General features: G+C 51.7%; 1 protein-coding gene across 1 annotated transcript; it reads right to left on the bottom strand.

Moving 5' to 3' along the window:
* Positions 1 to 1,343: 1,343 nt before the first annotated feature.
* On the bottom strand, positions 1,344 to 19,319 carry KCNE3 (potassium voltage-gated channel subfamily E regulatory subunit 3). Its single transcript, XM_073315801.1, has 3 exons — positions 19,222 to 19,319; positions 5,502 to 5,707; positions 1,344 to 3,428 (listed from the first exon to the last, which is right to left on the bottom strand). The coding sequence occupies exons 2-3, from the start codon at positions 5,513 to 5,515 to the stop codon at positions 3,101 to 3,103; spliced, it is 342 nt and encodes a 113-aa protein (XP_073171902.1). The 5' UTR covers positions 5,516 to 5,707; positions 19,222 to 19,319; the 3' UTR covers positions 1,344 to 3,100.
* Between the last annotated feature and the right edge of the window lie 1,119 nt (positions 19,320 to 20,438).

Here is a 20,438-nt window from a genome sequence, read left to right on the forward strand (position 1 = left end):
ATGCAATTTTTTTTATTTGCTGCTTTTCACCTGTTCCTATACCAATTATGTATCCATATAAATAATAGACACATTATTGTGTACATAGATTACATTTGTATACATTTGGGGGCAGTTAAGTTCCAATAGAAACCCCTTACGTTCTTTTAGGGAATTTGACTAAATTGTTCATAGTCAAATGATTTAAATCAGATTGTCTCCTTGTCTGGCTTATTTACAGACATTCCTTTGGTAAAGGGCCCATTTCTCCTTCAGAATGGCTGCAAAGAAACCAAGAGTTTTCTTTCTATAACACTTTTCCTTTTTAACATTTTTACAACGTTCAACTGCTTAATTCCCTCCAGCCTCTGCAGAGTTAACTTCTCACTCTCTTTCCTTAAATCACTTGCTTATTTCCCAAAATGACACCTTCATCAACTCAGATTTCACCATTCCAAGTATTGTTCCAGGGATCTGAATTCCCCATGCCTGTACTTGCTGCTTTCTTTACTCCTGCCACTATGCCCTCAGGACTTCCAACCTGTTTTCCAATTTTTTAAAATGTGTTGCCTGCCTGCTTGTCTGGGCCCGATTCTGCTTTCCTTGCTGAACTGTCCCTTTTCATGGACACAGGCTTTGTTCCACTGCCAATTTAGCAAGGAGGGTGGGCTCCTCAACTAGCCCCCACACCTCCTGGTCCCTTTTCTTAAACATTTTTTTTTAAGTTTTGAAATCACAATATCCCACACTCCTGTATCTGTCAGAGTGAGGTCTTACAGAAATTTACTCCTTATTTGCCCACACTTGTGCTGGGACTTACAAAACACAAAAAGTCTATACCCACTAAAAACTCTGCCTGACAGAGCAGGGGGGGACGGGATGCTAAGCCTCTACCTTTTGGGCTCGATCCTGCTATGACCAAGGGTATATTGATCTATGCAATTTTTCCCCGACAGATGGGTAGGAGCAAGGACTCTAATCCTCCCGCTTATGGCCCGGCACCTCTAGGACCTGGGGTGTATTTACCTAGACAGTTTGTATACATCTTATTTGTGTAGTTTTTCCTGACAGACGGGTCAAAGCAAGGACTCTAATCCTCCCCCTATAGCCCGGCACTTCTACGACTGGGGGTGTGCACACCTGAATGATCGATCACTTTATAGGTATGGTATACCTTTTAGCAATATTTAGCAGTATGTTCAACAATCACAGTGCATGTCTTCCCCATTTCGCAATTCTCCACCAAAATTGTTATGCTGAAGCACACAGGACCTTTTTCAGGGGAAAAGGCAATGTGCCACATTTATTGAAGAAACAACAATTAGCATATGCATTCAATCACCCCCCTACCCCCCCTCCCCACACACACTGTCCCACCAGTCGATGTTATAGTTACCAGTTTAGAGTCCAGATCAATCCAGTGGCCAGCTAGGTTGATCACGGATCAATCCAGTGGCCAGGTTCCGTCAGTCGCGGCACGATGCTCCGGGGAAGCCTTGGCAGGACCAACCCAAAGTTTCATGGCTAGGCACCCTGTTTATATAGTGCTTTTCCTTTATTGGACCAATGAGTTTTGCACCGTCATGCTGTCATCAATTGTTGTTTGACAAGTGCTTGTTTTCTTAAATTGTCCTTCTTACTTTTTATTTTGTTTTTATTAATGTTTTTAGGGAGTTATCCCAGGCTGGTTTTGATCACAGATATTTTGTCCCCATTGATAGGTGCCTGTCTCATTCTTTTACTTATTTTAAAATGCTAAACCTACAACAAAGTGGTGACCTTAAAACGTCTGTTACTGCCTTGAAATCAGCCCAGACACAGATTCCGGCTGATGCAGCTTTACCAAATGGCCCATTAGGCCCGTCCCTTTCTGGTGTTCAAAAAGGGTGGCTGGCAGGTTACGGTCAAATCGTACACCAATACATTTCATACATGGTACGTTATTATTCTTTATTTTTCATTTTAAATTACACAAAATGCAAACATAAAATCCTACTACGACAACTGTATATCATAGGCCCTATATTGCTAAAAAGTGTCTTTCAGCTACAAATGTAGAAGCCTGTGCTTTTGGAATAGGAGGAACTGAGCTATATCTCTGCTGTCCCCAGGAAGTTCTGAGTAGCCAACAACTGTGTGCGTTACGTGGCCATGGATGTATTAAAATGCACAACCGTTTACCCAGTGCAGGGAACACAGCTTGACTCCCTGTGGCGTACAGACCCTCTTGGCCCTCGGCACAGATATCAGTGGGAGCTGCGTGCGCTCAGCCCCTCTCAAGATGAGCCCCACAGATTTGTTCTCTAGCTGCCGCCCTGAGATTGGGAGGCCTCCCTATTCAGAGGCCCATTAGACTCCAGCCCGCACATGCATGGCAAGAGGCTGACAGGACGTGGAGGGACAAATTAAACAATCCGATTGGCTCATCCACCAGCCATTCATTCTCTGTTCTGCTGACAGGGGCATCTTCACACACTGATGCTGGGTCATAGCACCAACGTTCTGGACTCTAGGTGGAGACAAGAGGTGCCCTCCTCTTGTGCTCCCACCCAGTCCCCGAACTGTGTCATGCTCTGCCCTAGCCAGGTGCCCACTCACTGTTGAGCTGCATGCACCATGCACCTGAATCTCCGCATCCATTTAGCTACAATCTCGTATGGCGTCCGACATCACAATAAATAAGAACTTGCAGCACTCACGTGTATCCCATGCTCCTTTGCATTGGAGCAAAGGATTCTGGGATACACTTAAGACCTTCCATCAGCCTATCCCCATGCCCTTTGGCGTAAACAGAGATGCTCCTTTGGAGGAGGACAAGGTTGGTGGGAACTTCACAACTGATGCAGAGTGATCCAGGACGGGCCTGCTGGAGAGCGTCCAGAGCCGTCACATAACTATTCTGCGGCCTCTAAGATCTGGCACTCTCTGCCTGTGTGCAAGATCAGGCCTACTAGTGCTCCTCGGCACTAAATGTGTCCACGTGGCTGTCTCTTAGCAAGATGGAGCCGCGTGTTGGCCCCTCTGAGAAGAGTCTGACTGGACCAGGGAAAAGGGCTTCTCTTGCTACAGAAGGCAGATGCCGGTAGCTGTGCATGTCCTTGCAGCAGGGTCCCTGTCCTGCTCAGATCATGGACACCCTGTCCTTAATGTATATGTGGTAGGGATCACTCCGCTTGTCCACCTTCCTGGATTTGGTGTACCCCAGAATCAAACTCCCCACCGTGGCGGCAAACAGAATCATCACGAACAAGATGTACATGTAGGAATAGTCGTCTTTGCTGGCTAGCTTGATGTGACTGCCATTCGTCCACCTCGTGGCCTGGTCTGGTGGGCACAGGATGGCACCGTGAAGTGTTTGGTTCAGGGCCTTCAGCAATGAGTGCAGGCTTTGGTACAACGTCTCCGTCAGGTTCCCCACCTCCATGTCCTCGCAACTCCCAGGAAACTTTCTGCCAGGATAAAAGGGGAAAAATGACTTCAGTCAGGCCTCACTGGCGGGGCGGGGGGAGGGCACATACACAGTAAAGAAAGACCCACTGCAACGAGCCTCAGAGCCCGGGTTTACTACCTGGGATTGCACTGCAAGGCTACATATAGCAGTGTAGACGTCCGGGCTTGGGCTAGAGACCGGGCTCTGAAACCTGGCGTCGGGGTGGCGCTCAGAGCCTGGATCTGGCCTGAGTCCAAATGTCTACACTGCTCGTTTTAGACCGGCAGCACAAGCCTGAGTCAGTTGACCCGGACTCTGAGACTTGCAGTTTATTTCACAATGGTTTGAGGGAGCTTACAAGTCACACAGCATCACTGCTTCAAGACAGGCCCTGCGGTCGTGCTGGCTGATTAACACCAGCGCACAATTTGTGCATATTGGTGAGGTGGGATCAAAGTGCAGACCCCAGATAACATAACATTGTGATGTCACCTTCCCGCGAAGGATCCCAATGCGTAATCCCAATGTATCGCCAGCCACAGACACGCAGCGACACTGAGATAAGCCACCTCTGGTGCAGAGCACAGCAACCAGACAGCGCACAGTGGGGACATTTTGGCCACGTGCGCTTTGGAAAACCCCTGTTCTTACGTAGGGAAATCCTGCTCCCTTCCTCTGGGGCTGCTGTGGGCCCTGGCAGCAAGGTAGTCACAACAGGTCCATTGCAGGGTGGAGGGCACAGGATTTGTGGAGTCTGTAGAGAGGTTTTGGTGTAGGCCTTACAGATCAGGTCTGGGCAGGGGCTCTCTGTGCATGGCTCTGACGATGGCTTGAGGTAGGGTGCGACTGGGGCAGGAGGGTCTGAGACCACACGGATCCACCAGCCCTACGCCTTGATGTACAGGGTGCTGGGGAAGGGGGGGTAAGCAGAGCCCACCGACAGTAACTGCCTCTTTAGGCCTGGTGGGACAGGAAGCTATTCAGGTGCAGCACAGCTGGAAGGCTTGTCCCCCATCATATCTGCCACACGATCTTCAGCATCTAAGAGCAGCTGTTAAACTGCACAACGCTCCAAAGGACCTACCTCGGAAGGAGGAAGGGCTGGGCCGGGCCTGCAGCCCTGGCCCTGTCATTCTGAGGAGGTTCAGGGTCTCCACGCCGAGGCCTGCTTCAAGCCTGTCTCCCCCACACTGCACTACACCAAAGCTCTGGTGACCCCTCACCAGGTGTGGGCCTCAGCAGAGGTTCGCCTCGTATTTCTGCTGCCCGCTTTGCATCGTCCCTCTGTAGCCACCCTGGGGACTTTTCCTCAGCCAAGAGTGACAAGCTACAGATCGGTCCCTTCCTTCCCAACCTGGGGGTCTAGCTTCAGCCTGCCTTCTGAAGGCCTGTGATAAATGAAGTCCGGAGGGTAGCTCCCTTTGATGGACACCCAGTCAGCCAGTTAACTGTAAAATCCCTCTTCGTAGCTGTTCTCTACTTGCTTTACCTGTAAAGGCTTAAAAAGTCCCCCAGGTAAAGAAGTGGGCACCTGACCAAAAGAGCCAATGGGAAGGTAGAACTTTTTAAAATTGGGAAAGAAACTTTCCCTTTGTCTGGTTTCAGACTAGCAGCCATGTTAGTCTGTATCCGCAAAAAGAAAAGGAGGACTTGTGGAGTACTTTGTCTGCTGTTCTCTGGAGAAGGAGACACAGAGCAGCAATGCTATAAGCAGGAATGTAAGGCTTAAATCAGGTATAAAAATTCATCTTCCATACCTAGAAGGTATCACTGGACAGGGCATGTTTAAATAGACGCGATTAGGTTTATTTCTTTATTTTGTGGATCTTCTCTGTGCTAACCCCAGATGCTTTTATTTTGCTTGTAACCTTTAAGCTGAACCTCAAGAGAGCTATCTTGATGCTTTTTGAGCTATCTTGATGAAGCTATCCCTTCATTGTGCTCTCAGCCTGGGAGGGGCACCAGTGGAAGACCCAGGTAGACAGACACGCAATCAGGCCCTGTCCATCGTGTGCTGGGGCAGCCAGAGAGCAGTCATCCTTGGGGGCCTAACCTCATGTCAGGTAAGCCAGGGTAAATTCTTTGTACTTACACAGCGTCTCCCATCCAAAGAGCGAGACAAAGGGGCCATGTGGTGTTGGCATCCGTCCAGTTGTGGAGACGGACAGGTACAGAGATCCCCAAGGACACACAAGAAGTCACAGACGTCCACAGATGACTTGGTCTACAGCGTGGATAGCCCTCTATCTTTGGCCCATTGGTGGGGTGGGGCGGAGGAGCTGGTTCACAGGGCCCGTCCTGCAGACGGACAGAGGATGAGTCTCCAGGGCTGTCGATGAGGCACCCCTCACCAGCACTATCATTCAGTTAAACTAAACATTAAAACGGGAGAGCTCTCTGGGGCAGGCACCAACTACTTGGTTCTGCGTCTGTACAGTGCCGAGCACAACAGGGCCCTGATCTTACAGTGGGGCCCTAGTTTAACCCATGCCATGTGTGGCTCTGCCCACCCCAGTGGCTAGACCACAGAGATTTGTGATGGTGCTACGGCCATTGAGCTAACGGATCTGATCATTTAACTGAAGCAGTAGAGACTGGCGCTTTTCGATTCAGAGCTTCGATCCCAGCAGACAACCTGCCTGGGACACGGTCACGCAAGGCACTGTGGTAATGCAACCAACCAACCAACCACCTGATCAAACCTCCCGAGATTTCAGAAAAGCTTTCGGCCTGCTTAGGGGCTACGCTTTGAGTCTGCTCTGGTTCTAGCTGCTCCCCAGCCTGGAGCTGGTCTCTCCTTCCCAACATATTGCTATTTGTTAAGAAAACCAGAAAGGATGTAAAAGTCAAACTAACCGAACAGTGAATCTGGGGAAAGGTGAGCCCCTGGCGCGAGTGGAGGTGCAGGGAATCCCGGAAATAAAGGAGGCTGAAGGTGTGAACACAGGGGCCTTGCAGGAGGGGAATGGAGGGATGCCAGGAGCGCCTGGCGTGTGCAATACACTCATCCCACAGCAGCACCAAACCGTGCGCCCCTCTAGTTAAACTGCCCCCCAGAAACACTGCAGAGTGGGGCTGCGTTGGGCACTCAAAGCTCGAGCTAGGGAATTAATCACAGCTAATTGCTAGGGTTTGATCCTCCTTCCAACTGCTGAGTGAGGCCGAACACCCTCAAGTCCCAAGGACTTGTGGGGCATGGAGGATGCTCCCTGGGATCAAGCCCGTTGTATTAATTGGGCCTACAAATGTACCCTCGCTGTGAGCTCAGCTGTAAGGAGTGAACGTTCCTACAACAGCACCACACCTACAGTAATAAATGTTGATGGTGAAAGGTGCAAAGGGACGACACAAAGAGGGAAGGAGTCCAAACAAAAAGGCCTGTTGATATAACTCAGGGACTGTGTTAACACCATGCCTGGTAACCAAGAGAAGGGTTGGACCAAAAATCAATGGACCAAAACTGGTGTGTCGGAAATTAGGTCTAACTGGTGAACAAATTAACGAGGGGAAGGGCTGTTGCACCCATCGCTTCCTTCTGGGGTCCTCAAAAGAAAAAAAAACTTTTTTTTTCCGGGGCAGCGGGGGAGTCAAGAGGATGAAACTGGCTGCCAACAACCACTGGCTGAGAGACTGGAGAACGGGAATGGAGCAAGATTCCCCATCACGGCTGCCACCCCCACCGGCTCCTGGGACCCAGGATCCACCATGACACAGCTGGGCCTTCCTCGTCCTGATTCTCAGCAACGTCCCAACAGGGCCAGGCCAAGAGAAGGACCCAGACTCAGGCCACATCTACTCTACAGACCCGTACTGGCATCACTACGCTGCTCAGGGATGTGAAAATCCACCCCCCCGACTTAGCTCCTCGTGCGGACAGCACTATGTTGATGGGAGAACTCCTCCCGCCAACACCCTCCGCCTCTCGGCGAGGTGGGTTAACTACGCCGCTGGGAGAAACTCTCGTTTTGACGTAGGAGCGTCTTCACGTCAGCGCTACAGGGGCAGCTGGGCCGATGCAGTGTTTTCAGCGTAGAGCTGCCCTCGGTGCTGCTGGTTTTTCTGCCAGCACTGGGGCTCCGTGTTCTGGCTGGCCGGGCAGTTGTGTGAGAGCAACGGAAGCCCAAGCAAGCACAGGCCCTTGTGACCTGCAGAGGTCGCACAGACCCACGCCGGTCACTGCTGCTCTGGCCGAGATTCCCCTCCACAACACAAGGTCTGTGCCGGTCAGCTGACCCACACAGGACGGCCTTGCAGCTCAAGCCTAGGACTAGGTCTCAGGAGATCTGGCTTCTATTCCCAGCGCTACCCCAGAATGTCCCAAAGCAAGTCCTGTCGCCGCTCCCTGACTCAGTTTCCCCATCTGAGACCCAGGGATAACAATACGTCCCTGACACATAGGGGCACGGCGAGGCTCACTAGTGTTTGGGAAGTGCTTAGAGCTCCTTCGGTGGGGTTGGGCCAAATTGAGGTGTGGTGACAGCAGGTCTAACTCCGTCAGTGGAGAGGCTCACAACTGCTCTACTGCTGCATTGCGAGGCAGTAGCTTTGGCTGATTACACCAGGGTGGGGAGGCAGTTATGGCCTCCTTCAGCCACCTGAGGAGTTTCACCCACTCGCACTGATGCTGCGGCCCTTCGTTCCTTCACAGACAAACGGCAGCAGCTGCCCATTGTTCAGCCCCTCACCAAGGCTGAAGGAGAACGTCGTGGTGTGGTTATTAGCCAGAGCCTGGCAATGCCCTCTCTCCTTCCCTCGCATCACTGGTCCCCCATGTGCCAGCACTCAGGGGTCACAAGAGCCGAGGAACGACTGACAGGGGGTGCTCAGCACCTGCATTCGATCAGTACCCGGGCGAAGGAAGGAACCGCTAAGCCCAGGCAGAGGGGGACGCAGACAGTAGAGAAAGGGGAGGATGTCATGCAGCCAGGGCTCCTGGTGCCTTTACTTCTACAGATCACGTTCCCTCTGCTTCCCCTGCCCCGGAGCTCAGCACCATCTGTCCAACATGCATCCATCAGCATCAGTGGGAATTTGTCCTTCTCCCAACCTGGCTAACACTTCAGCTCATACCTTACACACAGAGACAATAAACACAGCTTGGGCTAACCATGCCCTGGCCTTGCAACAGCTGGTCAGCTCCTACTTAAAGGCTGGGTAAAGACATATTCTTGCCAAATAATCCATTTCACTGGATGCCAGAAGCATTTAATGATGATATTTTATTACGGATCACCTGGAGGGGCTGGCCCAAGGAGGCACTACAGGAATTCACAGGGCCTCATAACGCATTAGCCAACAAGACGAATTACAGAATATTGAAGTCCATTTACAAACACAGCAGTGACATAACAAGCCCCTAATAAGCAGCAACTGGTCAGTCCTGTTAGACACAGAGGCAGGCAAACCCTGGATCTGGATTTTGCATTTGGCTGAGAGGTTCCAGCTGCAAACAGCAGCCCCATTGCTGGAGCAGGAGATTAGGCCTTGGTTTGCCCTTTACTCTGGTCCCATTGCCAAGGAAGGGAACCAAGCTGGCCCATAAATTGTAAGCATGTGCAGGGCCCCCAAGCCGTCCTTATGCTTAAGGTCCTCTCTGATCAACGCACTCACAGGGAGACACACCTGTCACTAATTATACTAACGAATGCCCCTGCACTGCCCCTGTGCTGAGGTGACACATCACATCTCTTTTACAAAGCTAGACCCAGGCACAAAGAGGCACTTGCCCCAGGTCAGTGACAGAGCTGGCCACGACACCCAGGAGCATTACAGTCACACCATCTCGGAGCTGAAACCGGGGTCAATGTCCTTTGTTTGCCTGGACTCAGCTGCCTTTAGAACCACGCATCCCGCCCTGCCAAGGAACTGCCAGCAGCAGCGCCGGTCAGAGGCGCTCAGCTGAGCCCCCTTGGTGGTCTACAGAATTCAAGAGATCAAGGAGCGAAGCAGCAGGGGAGCAGGAGGGTGTTGCAAAGGGAGATGATCCACTACAGGAAGTTTCACACCCTCTGCATAATGAAGAGGCTGGAGAAGCCCTGGCCAGGGGGCTCCTTTCCTAGTTTGGTAGCAAGATCACTGCTTCCTATGGGCTGCTGGCGTGCACCGACCCTGGAGGGAGGGAGCGTTTGCCACAGTACCAGGCTAACCCTTGATCTCTTTTGAAAAGCTCCACGTAAAAGGTCACTTCTCCCTGGCCAGCCTCCAGAGTTGGGCAGAAGAGACTTTGGTTTAACATCTCATCGGAAGCATGCCACCAATAAGGGCTTGTCTACATGGGGAAATTTACTAGCATAATCCTACCTCTACAGTTATACCCATGAGCCATTTTTAAATTACTCCAGCTGGTGAAAGGGGTCATACAGCCCCTTCTGTAGATGGACACTCGCTCCCCACAATAGAGGTAGCCGTAGAGCAAGCATCCTTACACCATCCACCTGTAACCCACCCTTACATGGGGTGGCTCTCTGTGCCCCTCAAGCAGCTGGACCACAATGAGGTTTATGAATCGGCTACTGGTTTTGAGCTCAGAGGGAGGGGTCTTTTAGATCAGACAGCTGAGGCTCATACATCTAGCTGCAGAGTGTGACGCTGGCTGACCAGGTGCCGGCTCCTGCCAAGGTCCCCAGGCCTCTATGAAACACTGACCAGTACCTAGCTGGATTCAGTCTGGCTCCCCTGTGTGTTATTAGTATTTAGTATGCTTAAAAATGTCCTTCTTTGAATGCTTGCAAGCTGCTGCATGCATTAATCTCACTTATAATGTCTGTATCCAATATTGTATGGTAATATTTAAGCGTTTGTACTAAAAGTCTCCGTGAATCATCAGACAGGAGAGAGAGACATTAACTAGTGTAAAGTGCTGATCTCCAACAGAAGGTATTACATCCTGCCCAACAAGGAAGGGACACCAAAACCAGACAAACTATTGTGGAACATTAAAGAGGACAAAAGACTTTGTTGATTGTTCTCTCCTCCATGAAGATGAGTCATACAAGTGAATTCCTTCCATCAGCTGAGTTTGCAGCTCAAAGCACAAGGTGCGGAAGGGGATAAAAGCCCCTAACAATAAACTGTGTGCACTGCTTGGACTCTGGAAGGCAAGGATTGCTAGCCATAAACAAAAGATCCCTCAGCTGGGTGGCGAAACAGATCAGAGTATCCAAGGGGACTGTCTGTGACTCCATGTTAATTAAGCCTGTTATAGCACCTGAGGAGTTTACACTTGGTTGGTGAAATCCCAGGGCAGGTCTACACTACCGGGTAAAGCAATCCAACTTCCATCGCGCCGGGGCGTGAAAAAGGCGCACACCCCCGAGTGACGCAAGTTACAGCAACCTAAGCGCTGCCCCCAGCAGCTTCTCGCGGAGCTGGCGCGATTATGCTGACGGGAGAGCGCCCTGCCGTGGGCACGGACGGTCTTCACCAGATGCACGGCAGCGGTGGAGCTGCACTTGGGCAACGGCGCCAATGCAGACCTTCTAGTGTCGCCCTGCCCTGTGCTGAGGAAGCTGGGCAGCAGCCTATCGCGCGCCAGGCAGGCACTCAGGGAATCCGCCCTGCTGCGGCCAGGGCCCGCCAACGGTGCCGACTTCCCCTCTAGCCAGGGGGTGCTTGACCCCCGCCTCTGCCCCAGGCCCTGCCCCCACTCCACCCCTTCCCCCAAGTCCCCGTCCTGCCTCTTCCCACGCCCGCTCTGCCCCCATCCCGCTTCTTCCCTGCCTTCTCCCCCGAGCGCACCCCATCCCCGCTCCTCCCCCGCCCTCCTGGAGCTTCCTACACGCCAGGAAACAGCTGTTCGCGGGGGGCAGGAGGTGCTGGGAGGGAGGGGAAGAGTTGGTCAGCGGGGCCACTGGCAAGTGAGAGGCTGCCTTTTCTCTGTGAGTGCTCCTGGACCTGCCGCGGTTGGGGGAGGGGCAGCCCGAACCTAGTCCCGGCCCAGACCTGCCACAGCCGTGGGGCACCTATCCCACAGCCCCAGCCCCGGAGCCGCAGCAGGGAGAGAGAGCTGGGGGGAGTTCTCTCTCTCCACCATAGCCCCAGAGCACCCTCCTGTACCCCAAACCCTTCATCCTGGACCCCACCCCAGAGCCCGCACTCCCAGCCCTCACAATCCTGCACCCCAACCCTCTGCCCCAGCCCGTAGCCCCCTCCTACACCACATGAATTTTGTTATGTGCACCAATATGAAGGTGATGTGTCACACATCACCTCCATATCGGTGCTCATAACAAAATTCATTCCACACATGGGTGGGAAAAATTAGAGGGAACACTGGCCCGGTGTATAGAACCAATCTAGAGTTTGTGCCTGGCTCTTAACAGACTGCCCTGAGGTTGGTATTCAAGCTCTTGAGACACTGCAGGACAGCTTGACACAGAGGCCGCAGGTTCAAGCCCTGCGGCTGCTCACATGCTCAGGGGTATCACATTATAAGTGGTGGCCCCCACAGGAAGCTCAGGGTGAGCTACCCCAGAGGGGAAGGTCTCTTAGCTCAAAGCCAGCAGAAGAGCCATAATTCTCTGTGGTCCAGCCGCTAGAGGAAAAGAGCCACACTAAGCAAGTATGGACTGATGACATACTCATGTGCCCCAGACATACTCTAGAGGACCCACCAATCTCCCCACTGGGGGAAAGAGGACTAAGTTAGCCCCTGACCTCTTGGGGTGGTTGTTGTGGCCTAGACCCAGGACCAAGGCCGAGTTTATTTCATAGCTGGCTGAGTAAGGCATCAGATGGTAACACCCATCAGCCAACTCCCAACACAGGCTGGGTTTGAACTGCTGACCTAGAGCTGGGAGGGGCTGCAATTCACGACCAATCCCACAAGCTAACGAGTTCCCAGCTACACCTCTCTGAAAGGACAACAAGGTTCTGTAGCGCCAACAGGGCTGGTCCACTTGAGCTTCCTGCCAGGGCCAGACACTGGCTTCTGCAGCTCTCGCAACAAAGGAAAGGATAATTGTCTCCATTATTCAGGGTCCTGCCTAGGGGCGGAGTTGAATACCTGCCCATGTCTCTCATGAATGCAGCAATTGTTCTGTCAGAGGGTAAACTGATATCTTGGGATGTCAACGGCTTAGTCACCTGCTAAGGAGCTGTATCCCATACAACTCTTTGGCACTTGTCAGGCCCATTATTGCAATCCCCTTTCTAATGCCTCCAGAAAAGTGAAGCCTGGTCTACACTTCAGGGTTAGGTCACCGTAAGCTGCCTTGAGTCCACTGAGCTGTGGAAGTGTCTTCAATTAAATTCGGCTCCCGTTGACGTAAAGTGCCTCCCTACACCGATTTAGTAATGCCACCTCCCCGAGCGGTCAATGTCATTAGGTCGACACAGAATCAGCGCAGAGCTGCCTAGGAAAGAGCACTGCGGAAAGGGATCTGGGTGTCATAGTGGATCACAAACTAAATATGAGTCAACCGTGTAATGCTGTTGCAAAAAAAGTGAACATCATTCTGGGATGTATTAGCAGAAGTGTTGTAAGCAAGACACGAGAAGTAATTCTTCTTTTCTACTCTGCTATGATTAGGCCTCAACTGGAGTATTGTGTCCAGGTCTGGGCATCAGATTTCAGGAAGGATGTGGACAAATTGGAAAGAGTCCAGAGAAAAGGAACAAAAATGATACAAGGTCTAGAAAACATGACCTATGACGGAAGATTGGAAAAATTGGTTTTGTTTAGTCTGGAAAAGAGAAGACTGAAAGGGGACATGATAACAGTTTTCTAGTATGTAAAAGGTTGTTAGAAGGAGGTGGAAGAAAAATTGTTTTTCTTAACCTCTGGTGATAGGACAAGAAGCAATGGGCTTAAATTGCAGCAAGGGCAGTTTAGGTTGGACATTAGGAAAAAATTCCTAACTGTCAGGGTGGTTAAGCACTGGAATAAATTGCCTAGGGAGGTTGTAGCAGGCGATTGGACTAGATGACCTCCTGAGGTCCCTTCTGATATTCTATGATTTCAACTACATGTTAGCTCGCTTCAGCTTGAAAGCCCTTTTTGCAGTGGATCTTGAATCTCCTACTTCACATGAACAGCCATAGTGGGCCAGACCAATGATCCATCTAGCCCAGTGTCTTGCCTCTGACATTGGCCAGTACCAGATGCTTCAGAAGGAATGAACAGAACAGGGCAATTATTGAGTGATCCATTCCTTGTTGTTCATTCTCAGCTTCTGGCAGTTGGATGTTTAGGGACATCCAGAACATCCCTGCTCATCTTGGCTAATAGCCATTGATGGACCTATCCTCCAGGAACTTCTTTAATTCTTTTTTTAACCCAATTATACTTTTGGCCTTTACAATGTCCCCTGGAGGGAAGCAAAGAGGCTTTCAGAGGACGAATCTATGAGAGAGTTGTGGGCCTCACTTGACATGAGTAATACAATATGGGGGAAGCCTTATTTCTTAGGAGATAGGATTAGGGAGGTAAATGAATCAGCACGCTGGAAACAGAATGTCTGGACTAGTTAAGATAAGGGAGAACACCCAGGAAACCATTTATAATGGACAAGATAATGGATAAGCTAAGCCTGGAACATAAGATGAGGTAGGTACAGAGTAAGTTGCACATGGACAGTGCACACTGTACAGGGATTGGTTTCTGGAAAGTGACCAATCCCAAAATGGGTGATCCAGTACACAGTAAATGCCATAGAACGTGTAAATGTATATAAAGGAAGAGATTTACTATGTAACTTTGGATGTGTGGTACGCCCTATACACACCCCATGCTTGAGTCTGAACAACTCAGCCTAGCTGTGCCGTATGCCAAATAAAGGAACCTGAGTGACAAGACTGGAGTCAAACTGAGTTCTTGGGGAATCGAGGGGAAGAGGTCTCAGGGGAAACCCAACACAGTGGTGCCATGACTCAGATCCCCTCGTCTGGAGCAGGTAACGTATACACCCCTTACAGTAAGGGGCGCGACCCAGTGTTAAAGGAAATGGCATTGGAAGGGTTTAACGGTTTAAACAAAGTTAGCACCACACTGGAAAAGTAGGTTAAATCTAAGGGACGCCCCAGAAGTATTACAGGGAAACTAGGATTGGGTGAAAAAAGGAACTCCAGAGAGTGGTACTGGAGAGAGAGAAAAGAAAGCATGGCAGAGCACCGCAGTGGTCCTCCGAATGCCACTGAAGTGTTCAAAAATTCCTGAAAAAAGGCAGGAGGAAAACAATGTCTATTCCCTATCTGCATAAATCCAAAGTAAAAAGCAGGCGCCCTTCCAGGACTATATTTAGTGAGTACAGTTTTGCAGCAAAATGAACAAAGTTAAAAAATAAGTGCAAAAAACAAACAATAAGCTTAGAGCCCCTGAAAAAAATGTCAGTTTAAAAAATAATTAATTTAAAAAAACCCTTAAAAGTTAAAAAAAAACTTTTGGACAAATAAACCCTGCTGAGTTGAGAAGGAATTAAACAGTTGGGGGTTGCAAAAATGTTTAAAAGGACGTTAACATGTTAAAGAAGAGAATGCTCAGTTTAAGATTGAAACCCAGTGATGGCAGTAAAACTCTGTGCAGTCATGTCCGGTGACACCCTTGGTCATAAAATAATTTCTGCAACGGGGAGGTCAAGTGGTGACAACTACCATCACTGTATGCTTTCCCCCCCGAAACGCCGTTACAGCCATTCTGAAGGAAGTGGGCCCTTCCCAATGAATGTGTCTGGAAATAATTAACTGCGCCGGCAGCTGCGGGCAGAGTGACAATCTCATTTGAGTAACTGGACTATAAGTAATTCAGTCAAAATCTCTAAAAAGCAAATGGGGATTTCAATATGGTTTCACTGCTTCCAGATATACGAGTGAAAATGTGACAAAATCTGACATAAAAATATAATTAAGAGCAGTGCAAAGGGCATTAATCAGCTCAAACCACAGATTGGAAAAAGGGGAGAAAACACCTAGTCAGTTAAAAAAATACTGCCCATCACACAAAAATAAATGTAAGGGTAACAATCAGGTTACGAATGCCTCAAAGAGCAGCACTCCGTCCACTCTGCCTACAACGCCAGCCTCAAAGGTTTCTGCTACCACTGGCTGGAATTTTTTTTTTTTTTTTGGCTGATTTTCAACCACATCACAGAGCTGGTCACATTTTGGGGAAAATTAACATGTTGATGAAAAATATTCAGCCCGATTCCAGCTGCTACTTTGTGCTCCCTCAAAACCTTCCTTAAGACCCCCCCGCACTGCAATGCCCGTAAGAAGCATTTGCAGGTTAATGGTAGATCCAGGAGGAGAGCCCAGACTGTGAGTCAAGCAATCTGGGTTCTCCTCCACTACCACTAATCTGATAAGGGACCTTGGGCAAGTAACTTCACCTATCTGTGCCTCTCGCTAGGACCATCTCTCGCTAAGTGTTTGTACCCAGCCTGGCGCTATGAGGCTGTTTGGATATTACGGCTAAGTCAGGCAGTAACAGGGTTGTGAGAGTATGGAATGTAAGGTGAGGCTAGACGTAATTGTGCAGCTCTAAAATGCTGGACTGGAGCCACGGGAGTGGGGGGTTGTTATGTGAAACTGAATAATGATTGCTACAGAAAATTGGGTGGCTTTCCTGCAAACTCTGATTCCGCGGTGGGAAGAAATACAGGCAATGCAATCGGTCCTACCTGCGTACCCTGACCTATTGCCAGCTCAGTGGATTGTTGCCATGAAGTCCCACCCTCTTTCAGACAGAGGACTGTAACCCCAGTGCCCTTGTCATAATGTATTTAACCCCCACCATAAAATTCCAGGGCTGATCCTTCTAGCCTGGACTATGCTGGCAGAAATCAAGCACAGAATTCAGCACTCTCAACTCAGATGCACTGGCCAAGTAGACAGGAAAAGAACAGCGAACTTTTGAATCTCATTTCCGGAGACTGCGGGAACTGTGGGATAGCTACCCACAGTGCAACACTCCGGAAGCCGACGCTTGCCTCGGTACTGTGGAAGCACTCCGCCGAGTTAATGCACTTAATGCACTTAGAGAATTTTCTGTGGGGGGACACACACTCGAATATATAAAAACGATTTCTAAAAAAACGACTTCTATAAATTCGACCTAATTTCGTAGTGTAGACATACCCATAGTGTAGACAGGGCTCAGGCATTTTTCTCCCTGTATGATGTCTAACACCGCTCAGAGCAGGGTTAAACAGCAGAGTGGTTAAGAACAGCTGAGCCCTGCCTAGGGAAGCACTTTCACTATTATTACCATCTATGGATCTACACCACCAGGGAACCGTGGGGTTTATTTTTGCCAACCCAGAGGCAACCTCTGTTAAACTCTGCCTCAGTGATGACCCCATACCTGTCCTAGAGCTTCACTTCCGCAGGAGTTTGACAGAAACGTCGGAAAGATCCACATCCTCCCCCATTCTCCCAGTGGAAACACAATTTAGCATCTATCCTCGTATGGTGATTTCCTCTCCCTAAACCCCCGATTTAGGAGAGGCGGGTGGACTCGCCCTCCCACTCCTGGAAGATGCTGTGTGCTGCCGATGCCCCTTGACAAACACATTTTATTGGAGGGCCTCACCACCCAGGCAAGTGGTTCCCATCCCAGCTCACATGGCCGCTTTCTCCCCTTGCTTCCTTTCCCGTTAGTGTCTATCCATAGTTCCTTTTCACCACCCTCCTCTGAGCAGAGAGGACCAGCAGGGCACCAGCAGGTAACTCTCTCCCAGATTGCTACTGAGGAGCTAGACCTGGCAGGGACTTGCAACATTTGGATTTTTAGCACTCCCAAACATCACAGGGGTTTGAAGGCTGGGAATTTTGTTTAAGCCACTTGCTAACGCACGTGGTGTCAGGCTTTACCTGTACATTTAATCATTGAAATTCACAGTTCATTTCAAGGGGTAGCGACCCACATAGGGGTAGGTATCTGCATAATCACCCTTAATAACCCCGCAAGTCAGTCTTTGTCCCTCTCTTGTGGCTGATTCACAGAAGGGGTTGAAGAGTCTGTGGCTTCTAATCGAGGGTACATCTAGACTGGCATAAAAGGCATCATTTTAAAATCCTGCTGTGGACAGGACAAGTTGTATTTTAATGTGTGTTAGCTGGAATTGTTAAAATACCTCTTGTTCGGTCCACAACACTAGGGTTTGAAAACACGTTGGCTACATTGCTTTAACCAATATGTTTTGAAAACACACCTTTTATCCGAGCCTAAACAAGCCCTAAGGGATTTAATTCTTTATTCAATTGTTAGAGGCTTATGCTTTTGTTACTGAAGGTCCTATCTAACTCACCTGACTGGCCCACGTTGGTTCAAGTTACATATGCCCAATAAAGTATTTCCAGTCTCCTGTAACAAAACCATAGTCACCTAGGATTTCCTAGTGCCCACGCCACGGCTACTTAGAACTTCACTGTGACATGCGGCAGCCCAGATCCTCCTGCTCCCAAACCATTAGCCCACACCATTTTTTATTATTATTTGTATATGGTAGCACCCAGGAGCTTTAGTCATGGACCAGGACCTCATTGTGCTAGGCCCTGTACAAACACAGAACAAAACAGTCCCTGCCCCGAAAGATCTTAAAGGAGAATCTCCATTAGCTATTAGCAGCATAATGTTTATGACCCAGGTGAGTAGTGTTCACTCCATCCAGTAGAGGGCAGTCCCGCATGCACTCTAGACAGGACTTTCAAGTAACAACTAATAATTATTCAACCAATTCCCCCCTTCAGACTCCGCCGTGCCTGCACACCTAGAGTTACCTCTACCCTAAGAAAAGTCTTCAGTGTAAAAATGCCTCCTCTCGCCCAGCTACTATAAGGCTGGCTAAGAAGGCTTTGCCAAGCTCTCTCGAGAGGAAGTTCAGATTTCAGAAGCCAACAAGGATGATAATATTTTTAGCCCAAAGGTTAAAATTTTCTGCGAAGAAGTTAAGCGCCTGAAAAGGTGCTTTTGTTAGGATACGCTCCTTGCCCCAGCATCCGCATCATCCACACCCACTTTGGCTTTGTATCACCCAGTTCCAAAGCAAAGGCACTCTCCACAACATGCCCAGGGCCAGAACGTCTCCATCAGGACAAATCCCCCTTCCCCCAGCTCACACACGCCAGGTATGTGTCACCCCGGGAGTCCCCTGAGCAGTTTGGTTCTCCCTGAGCCCCCCAGCGCCTCCTGCAGCAAAAGGACAGGGGGCTGGGGCACGGGGAAGCGGGGTGGGAGGGATTTGGGGACAGGGGGATAGGTGAGGGACGCTGGGTCAAGAAGTAGGTAGTAGGGGAGATCTGAAGACAGGTGGTAAGGGATCTTTGGGGGAATGTGCAGGGGGTTTGGAGGGTCCCCTGGGACAGGGGATAGGAGCTCCATAGGGAAAGTGCAGGGGGGAGGGTCAGGGGTCTCCTGGTACAGTGAGTGTGTGTGGGGGGGAACGGGGATCCCCTAGGGAAGGAGGGAGAGTCAAGTATCCCCTGGGACACCAGATAGGGGCTCCCTAGGGAAGATGAATGGGGGGTTGGGGGTTCCCTGGGTGGGTTGGGGGTCCCTGGGGCAGTGGATGGAGGCTCCGGAGGGGGGTGGCAGGGGTTCCCAGGGCAGGGGAAGGGGGAGCCTTGGGGGATCGGGGGGTCCCCGGGGCAGGGCGGCTCCCCGGGGAGGGGGGTCAGGGGTCCCCAGGGCAGGGGACGGGGACGGGGACTCCCTGGGGGGAATTCGGGACAGGAGGGGGGGGTCTCCCGGGAGGGGCTTCGGGAGCTCCCTGGGGAAGACCCCACCCGGGGATCATGCGGCACCTCTCGAGCCCCCGGACCGTGGCTCCGCGCAGCGCCTGTTCCCGCCCGTCCCCGGCCGCCCGCCCCGCACTCACCCGCCGCTCGCTCCCCGCAGGCCGGCTGTGGCCGCGGCACGTGGGGGCCGCTGCCCCGGTCCCAGCCCCGCCCGCCGCGGCTGGGAGGGGAGCGCATCGTCCCCCGGCTGCAGCCATCGGCACCGCCCGTCCCGGGGCAGGGCCACCTGCTACCGCTGCCCCACACTGCCGCCGGGGGCGCCTCTGCCCCAGCTCGGGGCACGGGGCTCCTCTCCCCGATCCGTGTCCCTGCTGCCCCTCCAGCCTCTGGCGACGAGCCCCTGCCCCCTCCGGTACCTCAGCCCAAGGGGCACCCCACACACCCCGGGCCCGCTGGCTCCTGGCCATGTCCCCCTACGTGAGGGGTGCCGGCTCCCTGCCATATGCCAGCAGCCCTAAGGCCATGGGTCCCAGCCCCCTGCCACGTCCCTGGGTACAGGGTCCCGGCTCCCTGCCATGTGCCCCAGGCCTGGGGTCCTGGCTCTCTGCCACGTCCCCAGATACAGGGTCCCGGTTCCCTGCCACGTCCCCGGGGCCTGGGATCCCGGCTCTCTGGCACGTCCCCAGGGCCTGAAGTCCCAGCTCCCTGCCACGTCCCTGGGGCCTGGGATCCCGGCTCTCTGGCACGTCCCCAGGGCCTGAAGTCCCAGCTCCCTGCCACGTCCCTGGGGCCTGGGATCCCGGCTCTCTGGCACGTCCCCAGGGCCTGAAGTCCCAGCTCCCTGCCACATCCCCGGGGCCTGGGTCCCTGGCTCCCTGCCATATCCCTGGGTACAGGGTCCCGGCTCCCTGCCAAGGCCCCCAAGCAATTAGTTCCTGGCTCCCTGCCACATCCCCCAGGCCTGGCGTCCTGGCTCCCTGTCATATGCCCCCAGCCCCACCCCCTGCTTGGCCAGAGTCATCACTAGGGCGGGTGCAAAAGTCTCGAGAAGTCCTTTGGGGAAGTCAGGAGGAGCTGAAAGGGCTGGCCCAGCACTTCCCTCTTCTGTACTCTCGGTCTTTCCTCTTCCTCTTCTCCATGCCAGATGACCCCTTGCTGCTGGCTCCAGCTTTGGCACCCTTTGGCCTGGAGGGGTCTGTGACACCAGTCACTCTTGGTTCATGGAATTAAATGAGCCATTTGTGCACAACGGCAGCTGGCAGCCCTGGGAAGTGTGATCCCCCAGAGAGCAGAGGCAGGGGCCTAGCAGCCTGCCCCTACTGGTCACGGGGCTTGTTCCACGCGCCACAGATCTCCT

This window comes from Lepidochelys kempii, chromosome 1, assembly GCF_965140285.1.
Source record: "Lepidochelys kempii isolate rLepKem1 chromosome 1, rLepKem1.hap1, whole genome shotgun sequence".
Taxonomy (NCBI): domain Eukaryota; kingdom Metazoa; phylum Chordata; order Testudines; family Cheloniidae; genus Lepidochelys; species Lepidochelys kempii.